General features: G+C 39.9%; 1 protein-coding gene across 1 annotated transcript in view; it reads left to right on the forward strand.

The window, feature by feature from the left end:
* The window catches only part of LAMA4 (laminin subunit alpha 4), a 99,135-nt gene that overhangs the window by 24,162 nt on the left and 61,997 nt on the right, over window positions 1–12,976 (forward strand). The window contains exons 3-4 of the mRNA XM_033055343.2: window positions 7,729–7,853; window positions 11,852–11,932. Of these exons, the coding sequence (XP_032911234.1) occupies window positions 7,729–7,853; window positions 11,852–11,932 (206 nt within the window). The remainder of the gene's footprint in view (window positions 1–7,728; window positions 7,854–11,851; window positions 11,933–12,976) is intronic.

Genomic DNA, 12,976 nt, shown 5'->3' on the forward strand with positions numbered 1-12,976 from the left:
TTTAGGTAAAGGTGACTTGATGGTTGGTAATGTGACTTGTATTAGAATCAGTGGACACAGCAGCCTTCCCTAAGAGCTGGAAAAGGACATGTACCATCTGGCTAAAGCCTGCTGGGGCAGAAATGAGTCAATACCTGTATAGCTGGGAGTTCCTGTGAAGAGATAGGACCATGTAGTATAGAGTGTTCACCATTCTCTCTATTCTCAAATTTTGGGCAACCTACTCCAATAATTCTTGCAGTGGAAACCACCACACCTGATAGGTAGACAAGATTTTCTGCATTCAGTTTGCTTTTAATGAGCTGTTAAAAATTAAATCTGTATTTATCTCACATTATTATTTCCATGATTATGAACTTGCTATCTCCTTGCTTCCAAGATGCAAAGTTTTATCAATTATGGACCATCCATCATAAACTACATTTCACCTTAACCTTGAACCATAGATACAAAACATCTTTAGCAGCAGATCATTAGAAGAACTGATCTTCCCCAAAGTTAAAGTCTTCTATATCTGCTTGTTTATCAGCATAATGGAATGATCCAAACATTTAAAAAAAAAAACATCACTTTTTAAATTAACTCTGCTAACAATGCTGGAAGCAATAATAATATGAATGTAGCAATAGCCTGTGTTCAGTTGGTAGATATTTTTTAATAGTCTAAGTAATAACTAAGCTGTAAGAACTGAATAAATGGGCAAGACAGTAGGAAAAGAAAGAAGTACTCTACTTCCCACTGGATGAAAAGAAGGGGTCAGGCCCCATATGATGCTCTGAGGCCATCATATTATGTAAATCTCTCAAATCAATTTGACAAATGTAGTTCTCACAGCACACAAATTAATGAAATTTTCATTGGCCTGTGCCCTGAATTCAAAACCAAATAAAATTAAACCTTTTTAATGATGCCTTAAGGTAGAGTGCTCATATCTTTAATTTCTGCTGACATATATATCTTGAGGTTCCGCTTCAAAATTTCTCTCAGCTTATTCATAGAGTGCAAATCAAATCCACAAGTCATAAAAAGCTTATTGAATGACACAATCAATGAATCAACAATCTCCTTAGGTAGAAGAAACAAAGACAGAAGAAATTATTACAGACAGAGCCTTTCTTGCATAGATGTCCACTTAAAACTGGTACAGAAATTAGTCACGTGATCCTGTGTCTAAAACTGAAGAGACACAGAGTCCATTTTGTTAGGATAGAAAATCACCCAAGTGTTAGAAGAAGAATAGCCAGCACAGCCTAAGCTCTACTAATGATTTATTAGAAGAGAGATGTCAAATAATGTTTCATTTCAAAGACACTATCTGGTGATGCATGTAAGGCCAGTAGGGGAAGAAGCACCAATTCATTGTGCTGATCTTGGACTTCGGATTTTTAACATAATTTTCTCAATCCTGGCTACAAGAAGAAAACGAAGTAAGTCTCTTTTCAGGCTCTAGCTTTTGATTTTGGAAACATGCATATATGCGATGTTAACTGGATGAAACTGCAAGAGCTCCAAGTGGTCATCTGTAGATGCAGGAATGTTCAATTCCCCTGCATGAAGCCCATCATGTTTTGCTGCTAGTAGGATAGGAAGATATGAAGGGAAAGTTTTACCTCCTTCACCATCCCCCAGTTTTACCTCCTTCACCATCACCCCATCAGCAACCTACAGCTGACCTATTTCTTTAGAGCACATCCACTGAGGGTTTAATATTTGAAAATTCAGGCGTGGCAATGACTCATGATCGGAGGAGTTGTGGTTGTCACCTCTGAAAAGAGTGGCATATGGAAGTGAAACAGCTTTTCTAAAGCAATGAACTGTCACACTTGCATAGGATTGTGCAAGTAGTACAATTCACAGGGCTTTGCCATACTTTAAAATTTGATTGCACAGTCTAAGGAAGCAAGTTGCTTGAGGTGACTCCAGTATATTATGGCAATGACTTCAAATGAACACAATAATGTGGATTGAAAGGTTGAAAGTTCTTTAAAAATACCAAGCTGTTTATCCAGGCAAAATTGTTGTTAAAGTGAGATATTAGTGTCTTACATGAGGTGCCAACTATTAATGGAGATTAGATCTTCCTTGATACATGAAAATACAGAACAGAACAAATAACTCTGGAGAAAGCATTATAGCAGAAGGTGAAGGTAAATTTCTTGTCTCCCTAAAAATCTCTAAGTGGTTGGCTATGATTTCAGTTCCATATATTTGATCAGTCTTTATATAAGGCATCCAAATACTCATAAGGAAACAAATAAATAAATAGTCGCAACCATTTTGGAACAAGAAGGACCAAATGATCCTAACAGTGGAGAGGATAAATTCACTGGTATCCTTTCCAGCCTTTTATGGAATTTTTTACAATAGAGTGTATTGTCGTGTAAGTGATTTGTGTTTAAGCGTTTGGGTTTACAGCTGAGTGGAAAGGTTGGAACAGATTTAGCAGTTCTGCCCAAGAGGATAATATGTTCCACATGGTTGCCAAGGCTGGTCTGGAGAATTGCCAGTGGATCTACAACCATCCATCAAGCATGAGCAAAAAGCAGTAGGGAGCTAGCAAAACTCCCCGGCTCGTTAGGTACTTCTGCCTTCACGAAGAGCCTTGCTGCTTACAGCTCACTGCTTCTTTCTGTAAAGATGGGCTGCAGATATCTACACAGCATTGGTGACATATGTTTGGAAATCTAACCAGAACACAGTATTACAATGCAGTAACTGTCAAAAACATTAGTCAACACATTTTCGCAGGTATAGATACTTCCCTCCCTCTTAGTTATGTTTAAACTTAGTATTTGTTATCCTACCCAGTTTACTATTGAAAACATGCAACAGTGACCCAAAATGTGTGAGTATTTTGTTTCCACTCCTGCACAGCCAGTGTAAGAGGCGTGAAGGAAATTGGGCCAGGACTGTGAGGAGGGGCTGCTGCTGCTCTCCCACCTGCTCAGCCACATTTGTCACAGTTAGCTGCCACAAGTAATGGGTTGAGAAAGTAGTGGGCCAGGTGCATTTGGCAAGGCATCAGCTTCCACTTCACCAATACAGGACAAGGTCTACAAATCAAAATTTTGACATAGATGGGGTATTTTGACCCAAACCACATAATTTTGTAGCTATTCTCTCTCTCTCTTTTTATTTTTTTTTTAACTTAGACTGGTGTCTTTACTTTAGTAAAAAAAAGCACAATACTTTATGTTTACTTTAAGTGCCTCATCTCCTTCTTCCATACGAAATTCTGAAAACTAATGCTGCATCTCACCCACAATGGCTGGAGAGAGAAAGCTTGAAACCCTAAACCTTGTAGATGGAAAAGATAAAACATGTACAACTCTTGGCTTTCAAGTCATGATGATACACTCTGGTTTTAATTATTATTTTTTTTGGATAGCAACAAATTCTGGTGTGCTGGCATGGGCAGTCTATGCAGTTCTGTAACCTCAGATATGAGGAGAAGTCTAAATCTACCTCCAAATACAGACTGCATGGCCATGTAAACCACCTACATCTCTTTACCCAGGTAATTTATTCATTCTTCTGCAATCTTCTGCATTGACAGTTGTTAAGAGACTATCTCTCAGGAGGACAAGTAATGAGCGATAAAAAAGGTAAACAAACTGACAATTCTGGATACTTTGCAACAATAACTGTTTTCATCTCCAAAGTAATGAGATTTCACAGACAATATTTAAGACCTCGTTATTTTAGGGTTTTTTATTTGTGGTTTGTGGGGGAGGAGGGTGTTGCTGTACTAACTTCACAAGAGGCAGGGCTGAGTATTAACTTTAGATTGCCCCTGGAGTGTCTCCATCCAGCACTAGGTGTCTAACAGGTGCTCTGCACCACTCTGTGGCAGGTCCTGTCTTTCTTCAACTTCAGAGTGTACACAGAAAACCAATCCGCTACCTATTTCCTATGGAGGAGGTTCAGACTGCCTAAATTGCACTTCATTATCTCTCAGATGAAGTAATTTCCTTAAAACTGCATAAATGGCAGATTTAATGAAGCTGGTGCCTTTGCAGACCATCAGAATGAACTTTTTTCTTGCAAGTTCAGGTTCCAAAATGAAGCTGGGGCAGATCCATGTCTCGTTTTTTCAGTTATATTAATTTACACAAACATGCTTGTCATGTGCTGAGACACTTGTCCTAGTATTATTGCCTGAAGAGAATCAACAAACTTTTCATTATTATTTCTGCACAAAGGTATCTACTGGGAAGAACTGCATACATGAAGTGCTCTGTGTTCTCAGAACAGTAGTTCCAGCTTTAATTTCCAATCAAATGGATCTAGTAGCTCAGTAACACCACAGACCCACTCATAGCACCATTTCATGTTCTTTTCATGTGTGCACAAATAGTTACAGTAAGAGCCAGATTAAAATGCTCACACTGATTTTTGGCACTCTGAGAGTGTCAGAGAAGACCAGTAGGACCAGCCAGGATATTTTCTTACAAAGGCAAACACAGTCCAGCCATTCCATCATCAGACAAGCTGCTGGTGTACTGATGGAGGAATGATTACATGCAGTAGGCTCATGCAGAAGGCTTTAGAAGCCAGGGTAATTATGGTCACCCACTCAAAATGATCCAGGGAGAAGAGAAACATTTTGCTCAAACTCCCACGAGAGTGTCACTCAATGCTGAGAATCACCCATGAGCTGCAGGGAGGGTGTTCTCCCTGCCTTCAGATAGGTCTCTTGGGCTTAATGCACTCTGCAGTTTAGTTGGAGATGCAAAATAATGGAACATAAAATATAAGGAAACCTTTTCTATCATGTAAAAATATGGCTCACAGAAGTTGTGTCTTGCTAAATAAGATCAAGTTGTTCTTACATAATCACTAACCAGAGAAAAACTGCAAAAGTGCACTCAGATAATGGGGTATCTGGGGTAAGAGAGCCCTTTTTTATTTCCTTTAAGTTTAAATGAAAAAGTGCAGATTTGAGGAGTAACATTTGCCATCCTGCTCTGTTCATTGTAATTGTATTTGAGGTTTGGAAACCAGTAGTAGATTTACTCTGTTAATACCCTTGTGTTGTTTGGAGAGCTGAGGCCAAACAAGATGAAGTGAATTGATCAGAGTAGAGGTTACAAACAAACATACCTGAGGCCTCTGCCAGCGCTTCAGACACAGGATGGCTCAAGCACCTCAAGTGCTCAGTGCCCACTCCCTCCTGTCTCTCTGGTGGTACATTAACATAATTTTTTCATTGGGTATGATAAATGTAAAATATTTTTAAAACTGTATTAGCCTTCCATTAGCCTCCTGGCTCTCACCACATGCCCTGTTATTAGTGTACTTCTTTCCTCCTCCTCCCCTTCCTCCTGTTCAAACTTCCTTCTAGTAGTCTTTCATTTTAGAGGCTCTTAATTAAAATAACCTTCTTATTTTCTATATACTAAATATTTTATTCCTTCCAGCAAATATGACTAAGGAAAACCACCTTTAGTTCTAAAACTACTAATGGATAATCTATTTAAAGATCCATGGAAAAAAAAATTGACTTTTTCTTCTTTTTCTCATCACATTCTACTTGCTGTAGTGTCTCTGGCCAAATGACAGCCTTATACATAATATAATTTCTGGGCAATGGGTTCTTTGTGACTGTAAAGTATGCAGTAAGCAAGACCAGCAAAGTCTTTTAGAATCAAAAAGGATCTGAGCCTATAAATATTTGGGGATCCTTTATGGAATTCAAGCAAGAAATATTGGGTTTTTTAAAAACATCAGATGTGTTTTCACAAGCAAAACCAAAAACATCAATGTTGCCAAGACAAAATTCTGCCACTAAATCAAAGTCACAGCACTTGGATACAAAACTAATTTAGGAATGCCTGTGCAAGTGAAGCATGACTATTTATTTTCATTAAATGTCTTCCCTAATCACATTCCTCTCTTCTCATACTCTTTCCTTCAAAGAACACACCATGTTTGGAGATGAAAGTGAGTTTCAAATCTGCAGGGGCTGCTGCAGGTGAGCAGTAGGTTAGCTGAGCTCACCCACCCACCCAACCTCAGCACTATTGAAGACCTTCCAGCCACAGACACCAAGGTGCCCCTTGTCCCAGGCTGGAGAGCTCCTGCCCATTTGGAGCACTCCTGAAATCCCACAGACCTTTCCTATCAGTTCCTAGCTCCTGGGCCAGGTAGCACAAGAGGTCGCATGCAGGACCTGATTGAATGTCTCTGCAGCCCATGTATGATCTCCAACAGAGGCAGTGAGAGGTTCTAGGCTAGGAGAGAACCTAGGCTGACCCATTTCTGAAGTCTCTGCTTTGTAATCCACGATCAGCCACAGCTGCTGTATTAGAGTATGTCACATACCGTCTGAGTCCTTGGAATATCCATTTATAAATCTTTTGCCCATTAATTCATCCAAGGAATCCCTTTTAGTCTCTGCAAGTACTCTTGCCTCCTGGCAACAAGTAGCAGAAATCCATGTTCTGTTAAGGGAAGTACCTTTTCAAGTCCATGCCCCTCAGTTCCTGTATTGGAAAATTTGGGTGAACTCTTGTACTTCATTCAGCTTATTTACAAACTTTTGAATTATACATAACCCAAATACTCCCTCCTGCCTTTCTGTCCCAGCTGAGCAGAACTACATTTTGTGTCTCTGTGAGACATTGGTGAATACTGAACAAAACTCATATCAGCACCAAGGCTTCGGTGATTTGAATAGTGACTCTTCACACTCTGAAAAATTACTGTTATATCCTACCCTTGATTTCCTACCCATTATCAGCTTTCAGTTTGCGAAAGAAACTTTTTCCAAGTATCCTGTCAACTTAGTTGTTTTTTGTGGAAATCTAGATAGCTTACATCATCTGGTTCCCCTTTGTATCCTTGCTTATTTGCACCATTGTGCAGCAGATAGTGAAGCAGGACTTCTGAATCAGTTGTTGATTATTCATAAGAGGTCTTCTTTTTTATTATAGACACTTTATAGACACTGTCATCTTCCCAGGGATGGAAATCACATGTGTAAGTCTTCAGTTTACACTATCTGTGGAATTAGCTCAGAAGAGGAAAGAATCAAAGAAGCTATAGCCCAAACCTACAGCAAATATTCACTGATAGAGTAGTTCTCCACATATATCTGCCATGGATCTACTTCCTTGCTGTCTCAAACCTGGCATAGCTGCTCACATCCATGGAAAGAGCTGTAACTGGAGAGTTCTGATTCAGGAACACTGCAAAACTCCTTGCACAATTGCAAGAGTGGAATTTGCATCCTTCCTACTCTTCTACAGTAGCTTGATGAGACAGCTCCTAATGCTCTTTTCCAGTCATCAAGTCCCAGAAGCAGTCTTGCTGAAACCGTGTCTCTTGGCTCAAGTTTGTTCACAGTATTTACCAGAAGATATCTTTTTTTATATAGTTTTGAAGTCATTAAAAGGGATTTTTCTCTTCTGGAACATGCAGTTCAAAACAGGGCTGGCAGCTAACCTGAACAACTCTGATACTTCTGCTGCAGCATCTGCCAGCGTTATATGTCTGTTTTGTCCTGTACTGAACTTGCCAACCCTTGCTGCTGGTCATTATAATCATTTATAGTATTTTTATTTGCAGCTGTGTCAGCTTGTTTGCCTTAACCTGTCAACACCTTGAAAGGTCAAGGTCTGGCATCAGCCACTTTTCTGCTTGGCCATGTCTTCAGCTAAGTGATCTCTTTCCGAATTAGGCAGCACCTCCATTTAACTTCCACCATTGTGTCTCTTTCCACTGCAGGACTGCCAGAGAAACACAACAGGGCAGCACTGTGAGCAGTGTCCGGATGGCTTCATTGGTGATGTTGTCAGGGGAGCGCCCACGTTCTGCCAGCCCTGCCCCTGCCCCCTGCCAGAACTTGCCAAGTATGTAAAGAGTCTTTGCCTCTCTCTGATTTGGGTTGGCTTCAGCCCTTTCCAAGGTGGGGTCAGCATTCCTTCCTGAATGCAGGAGACAAAGGCTGCTGCCCTTGGCAAACACAGGGGAAAATAAGAGGGTTACCAGCTGCTCATGTTTATAACCACAGAAAACAGCATTTCATTTAGAAGGTGCAAAAATATCTCTAAATTCTCATACCAATTCTTATGAAGAGGGAGGAGAATGAGCAAGTTCAAGTTCACCCTTTTATGTAGAAGAGATTGTTCAGTTCTCTGGTTGCTTTTTAAAATCCCTTAAAGACCAATTCTCAAGAAAGGTGGCATCAGAGATATATGTGGCTGGGAGAGACAGAAAGGAAAAAAAAAAAAAAAAAGACAGACAGAAAGTTCAATCCACAGTTCAATCCATGTCACCTGAGGAGTAAAACCAGACACAAGAAAGAAAGCATGACTTTGCAGTCCCCTGAATCTACAGCAGCTGGACCTGGTTAGCACACTAACACTTCAAAGGAAAGTGCTGGAGCACCCTGTGACAGGTACAGTTCCCCTTCAGCTGATGCCCAGCTACTTTTGGTTAAGAAACTCTGAAGCCTGACAGAAACCAAGACCAAGTCAGAGAACTCCAGATGTTGTGTGCTTTGTGCCTTCAGAAAAAAAAAAAATTATAAATACAAAAAGGAAAAAAAAAAAAAACCCAAAACTACAAGCCACAACCAGCCATTAGAAACAATTAGTGGCATGTGAGTAATGCAGCTGAAAGAAATTATCAACTTCCTCTTACTCAGATTCATGCTCTGGGAGAGAGGTATCTATGTGAATCCCACCACAGGGAAATGCTAGTAAATAGTTGCCAACAGGCTGATGCTGTTTTTCAGGCAGCTAGCTATTTATCTCGTGTTGTTTCCCATTCTGCTTTCAGCAGGAGTTCATAGTGAAGGGAATTTTGTCTTTACTGTATTTGTTTGCTGTTACTATAGGATTACTCACACAACCTTAAGGTGGGATGAGCTGCATTTTGCTCAGCTTCTTAGGCCTCAAACTGGCAAAGGAACAAAATCACTCCAGCCAAATTCCCACAGATCCCTTCTTGGCTTTTGCAGTGAGCTGCAGACATGTGAGAAGAGCCATGGGGTGAAGAATAGCTATTGTTGAAAAAAAAACTCCAGCTTTGCCTGGATTACAAAGAAGATCCTCCAGAGACAGTGGAAGAACCCGGCTTTGCTCACATGTAGAAAGGCTTAGGAGTGAGCAAGCTCAGAGATTATGCAAACTATTTCTTCCAGTTTTGTTAGCAGCTGTAATGCCTGAAAAATTAGAAATACAACAGTCAACAATGGTTCTTTTTTCTTGGTAAAAGTGGTTTTTGTAACCTTTTGGGCACAGAGCAGCCAGTGTGGTGTAAGAAGCTGTTCTCTGAGCCACAGCCTGAGCTGCACATGCCTGAGGCACTACCACACGAGCCTCGGGTTCTACCAAGCAAGGCCAGGCAGGCAGGGTTTGGTGTGTTCCCTACAGCTGGATTTGACACAGCATGACTGGGTCTGCATTCACCCAGACCCTGCCTCATCCTGCAGCCCAAAGGCTCTGCAGAGGTGCTCCCTGAGAGCAGGGAGTCAGGCTACAGCTTTTCTCTGCTAGTGCTGTGGGAGATGGAAGCAGAGGCCAAGGAGCATTCCCAGTTTCAGCATGCTTCTTAGCTAGGGACATTACACCTCTCCTATTCCACACCACTAGGGAGAAGGAAACCCCAAACCCAAAACTCAGCAGCATGGGATTGGGAAGGGAGAATAAATGTTGCAAGAAACCTGAATGCAGATGCTCGGTATTAGCAGCAATACATGGCTTGGACTTGATGAGCCTCAGGGGTCCCTTCATCTCAGAATATTCTATGTTCTACAACGTTGTCTCCCTTTGAAACTAAAATCCACTTCTCTTCCTTGGTTTTCCCTCAGAAAAGGTAATGATTTCAGGAACTTTCCATCCCAAGTTGCCTCAAACCCTTATTTAAATAATGGGCAGAAATTGCCTGTTCAGCTGCTTGCATGAGAGAAACCTGACCACAGAAATAGTCTACAGCTGGGGCTGGAACAGGCAAAAAACAACTGAGCAACATCAAGCTTTACTAAAGGTTAACTAAATTCAAAGAAAAAATATTCCTTACTAGTTGTTTTTTTCAATTTTCCTTCATTAATCCTACTACATATAAAGAGTAAAGCAAAATAATAACTCTACCAGAAGCAGAGAAGAATTAAATGGCTTAAAAAAAGAACATCCAAAGGATGTTGTTTTGTACCCTGTTTTACTTTGGAAATAGAATACTGAATCTGTAAACTGACAGACTCACCAGATTGATATTTTTTCCAGGAATTCAGCAATGTCTCTAGATTTTCTGACCAGACTATCTTCATATATCTTCTACCCTGGGAACTTTTGGAGTAATTTTTGGACATTACACATGAAGTGTAATGTCATCTCTTTGGAACAAAAAAAGGGGGATGGAGGTTGCTCCACAGCCCAGCAGATGTTACTTCTTTTCAAACCCAAGGGAATTATAAAGCCTTTTTTCCCCCTGCAAGTTCACCAAAAGTATTAAACTTGAGGAAGATTTCAGTCTTACTGCATAACAGACCCACAATGTGGTTTTTGCAACTACGTGAAGGAATTAGACTTTGTTAAAGAAGAGGAAGCCTGCCAAACTATTATGACTTTCTCAACATGTTCTTGCAAAAGCCACACAGCAGTTAATTTGTAAATTCTGTGAGAATAATCTCATTTTATGTTCTCTCTGGTTATGTCAAATGTTTTGAGACAGCAGAGATCTGGACAGATTTTTTGTCTCTGGTTGTCCAACCAGTTGAGAAATGCTGTCAGGAACTGAAATTATGCAGGAATTCTCGTCACCTTTCAATGCTGTTTTTTCCTGGAACAAGCAGTGCATGGATCACGCACTATCCCATTGCTCTGAGTCTTTTGTCCTGTGTGAAATGTATGCAACCCAGCCACAGCTGCCCATGACTGAGGGAGCTGTGTTTCAGCAACCATGGGCCTGCAGCTGGAAACTGCTGCCACTCACTACTCTGCATTCTAGTGCTGGCAGGAATTTAGTCACACGTGTTGCAAACTAACTAGAAACATCTTAGGACTGAATCTCTTTTCCCTGTAAATGTATTTAAGCCATGTCCATCACCGTGTTTGAAATGCTTATAAAATTTGCACTTTCCACATCTGGCTACTGCTGTTTCTTGGGTCTCATATTTTTTTTAAACATTTGTTAAATCCTGAAAACATAAGAAAACAAAGGAATCCATGTTTTAGAATCACAGCAGTAGAAATTACAACCCATTACTGCAGCCAGTATCCCTACTCAGCATGTTGGTCTCAGAAGAGCTCACAGACTCTTTCCAGCTTACTTGGAAGCCTCAGTTTCTGTAAACCCAGTTATTCTGAATGAGGACAGCATTACTTAGGTCAGTTTTCACCACTAGGAACTTCCAGATTGGAATTTGAGAAAAACTGTAGGATTTTCATAGGAAACTGCCAAACCCATTCCAAAATCTCAGTTCTTGAAGTGCTCACTGTAGTGTCTTCCACAAACAATATTTTATTCCTTGGGATAATAGAAGGAAGCAATTAGGTTCACATGATATACACATTGTATGTCAAGGCTCTTAAGTCCCTTATCTAAAGTGTGTGTATCAAAACCTGCAGATGTGTATGATCTGCACTGCAAGACAACAACTTTCATACATGTACATCTGTATTTATATAGCTCCATAGTTCTATACACTAGTTAGTGCTTCCTAAATTAATTTAAAGTCTAAAGAAGGGTTATAATGTTAATTATGTGAAGAACTTAACACCCATTCAGAATTGAACAACCAAGAACCAGAGTTCACACTGACAAACTTCCATACTATAACAAAGAAACATTCCCAAGTGTTTGTCATTGCCTGGTATTCTAACTATTCATGCTATTGAAATTCCAGCTTCGCAGTCTCCTGTTACAGAAAAAGTGGAAGTGTGCGTTGTGTCTGCAAGGAAAACTATGCAGGACCCAACTGTGAAAGGTAAGAAACTCATAGGATCACTTGCTGATCAGCAATAGAGAAGTCCAGAATTTTTTCAGGGAATCTTCTCATATTGGGGAGAAGTCTTATGTGCCTGTTTTCACTGGGTAGAATTGTGTCTGTTAAATGATCCCATTCAGTTCCTACAAAAAGCGCAAAAATTTGCTGTGGAGAAGTGTCAGCATATTTGATCTCGTAATATGTGTACCTTCATGTTGTGATCTTCCTAAAGGAATGCAATGTATTTAGAAATACAAGTTACAAATCAGAAATGGCAGCTGAAGTGAAAAATATTCACCACAATGATGCCTCTTGCAATTTACCACTCTAAAATATATAGCAGGTTTCTACCGAATAACTTTTACAAAAGCAAAGGAGAAAATCTACTGCCAAGTCAAATTCTTAAAGCTGATGCAGCTTTTTTCAGTTTTATTTTAAATGCACTTCACAGGCATACTACAGTGAAGTCAAGCTAACAATTGTAGGTCAGTGTTGCTTTTGAACTTTCCCTTATGTCCACAAATAATTTCCAGTAAATAGTCCCTAAATAAAAAAGGACACAAATAAATTGAACTATATAGCAGAAATATAACTTCATGTGCTGTAAGAGGCTCTCTTACTTGTTATGAACACACATGGATTATGTTTAAATGAATGTCAGGGGCCTGATTATAATTCAGAAATTGTCCCTGAGCAGCCAATAAATTATAACAGCTCTAACACAAAGACTGAGGGATATAGGATGGCTCAGACAATGGCTTCCTGAACATCTCCTTTTGTTTTGCCTTGAAGACCCAGAAGTATTTAAGTCTTTAGTCAACTGTCAATAACTGGCAAGCCTGGAATTCAAATGATACTTAATGTAACTGTCAGAGAAGGGCGTAAAGGGATGCTTAAGATGCAAAGATAAATCAAAATGAAAAAGGTAAGATGAACAATGAATAAAGGCTTTTCTTCTTACAGATGATGCAAAAAAATCAGTCCATTATCTCTGCATCACTAAAATGATGACAGCAACAGTGAAAGCAGATGGCACAAAAATAA

This window comes from Catharus ustulatus, chromosome 3, assembly GCF_009819885.2.
Source record: "Catharus ustulatus isolate bCatUst1 chromosome 3, bCatUst1.pri.v2, whole genome shotgun sequence".
Classification (NCBI taxonomy): domain Eukaryota; kingdom Metazoa; phylum Chordata; class Aves; order Passeriformes; family Turdidae; genus Catharus; species Catharus ustulatus.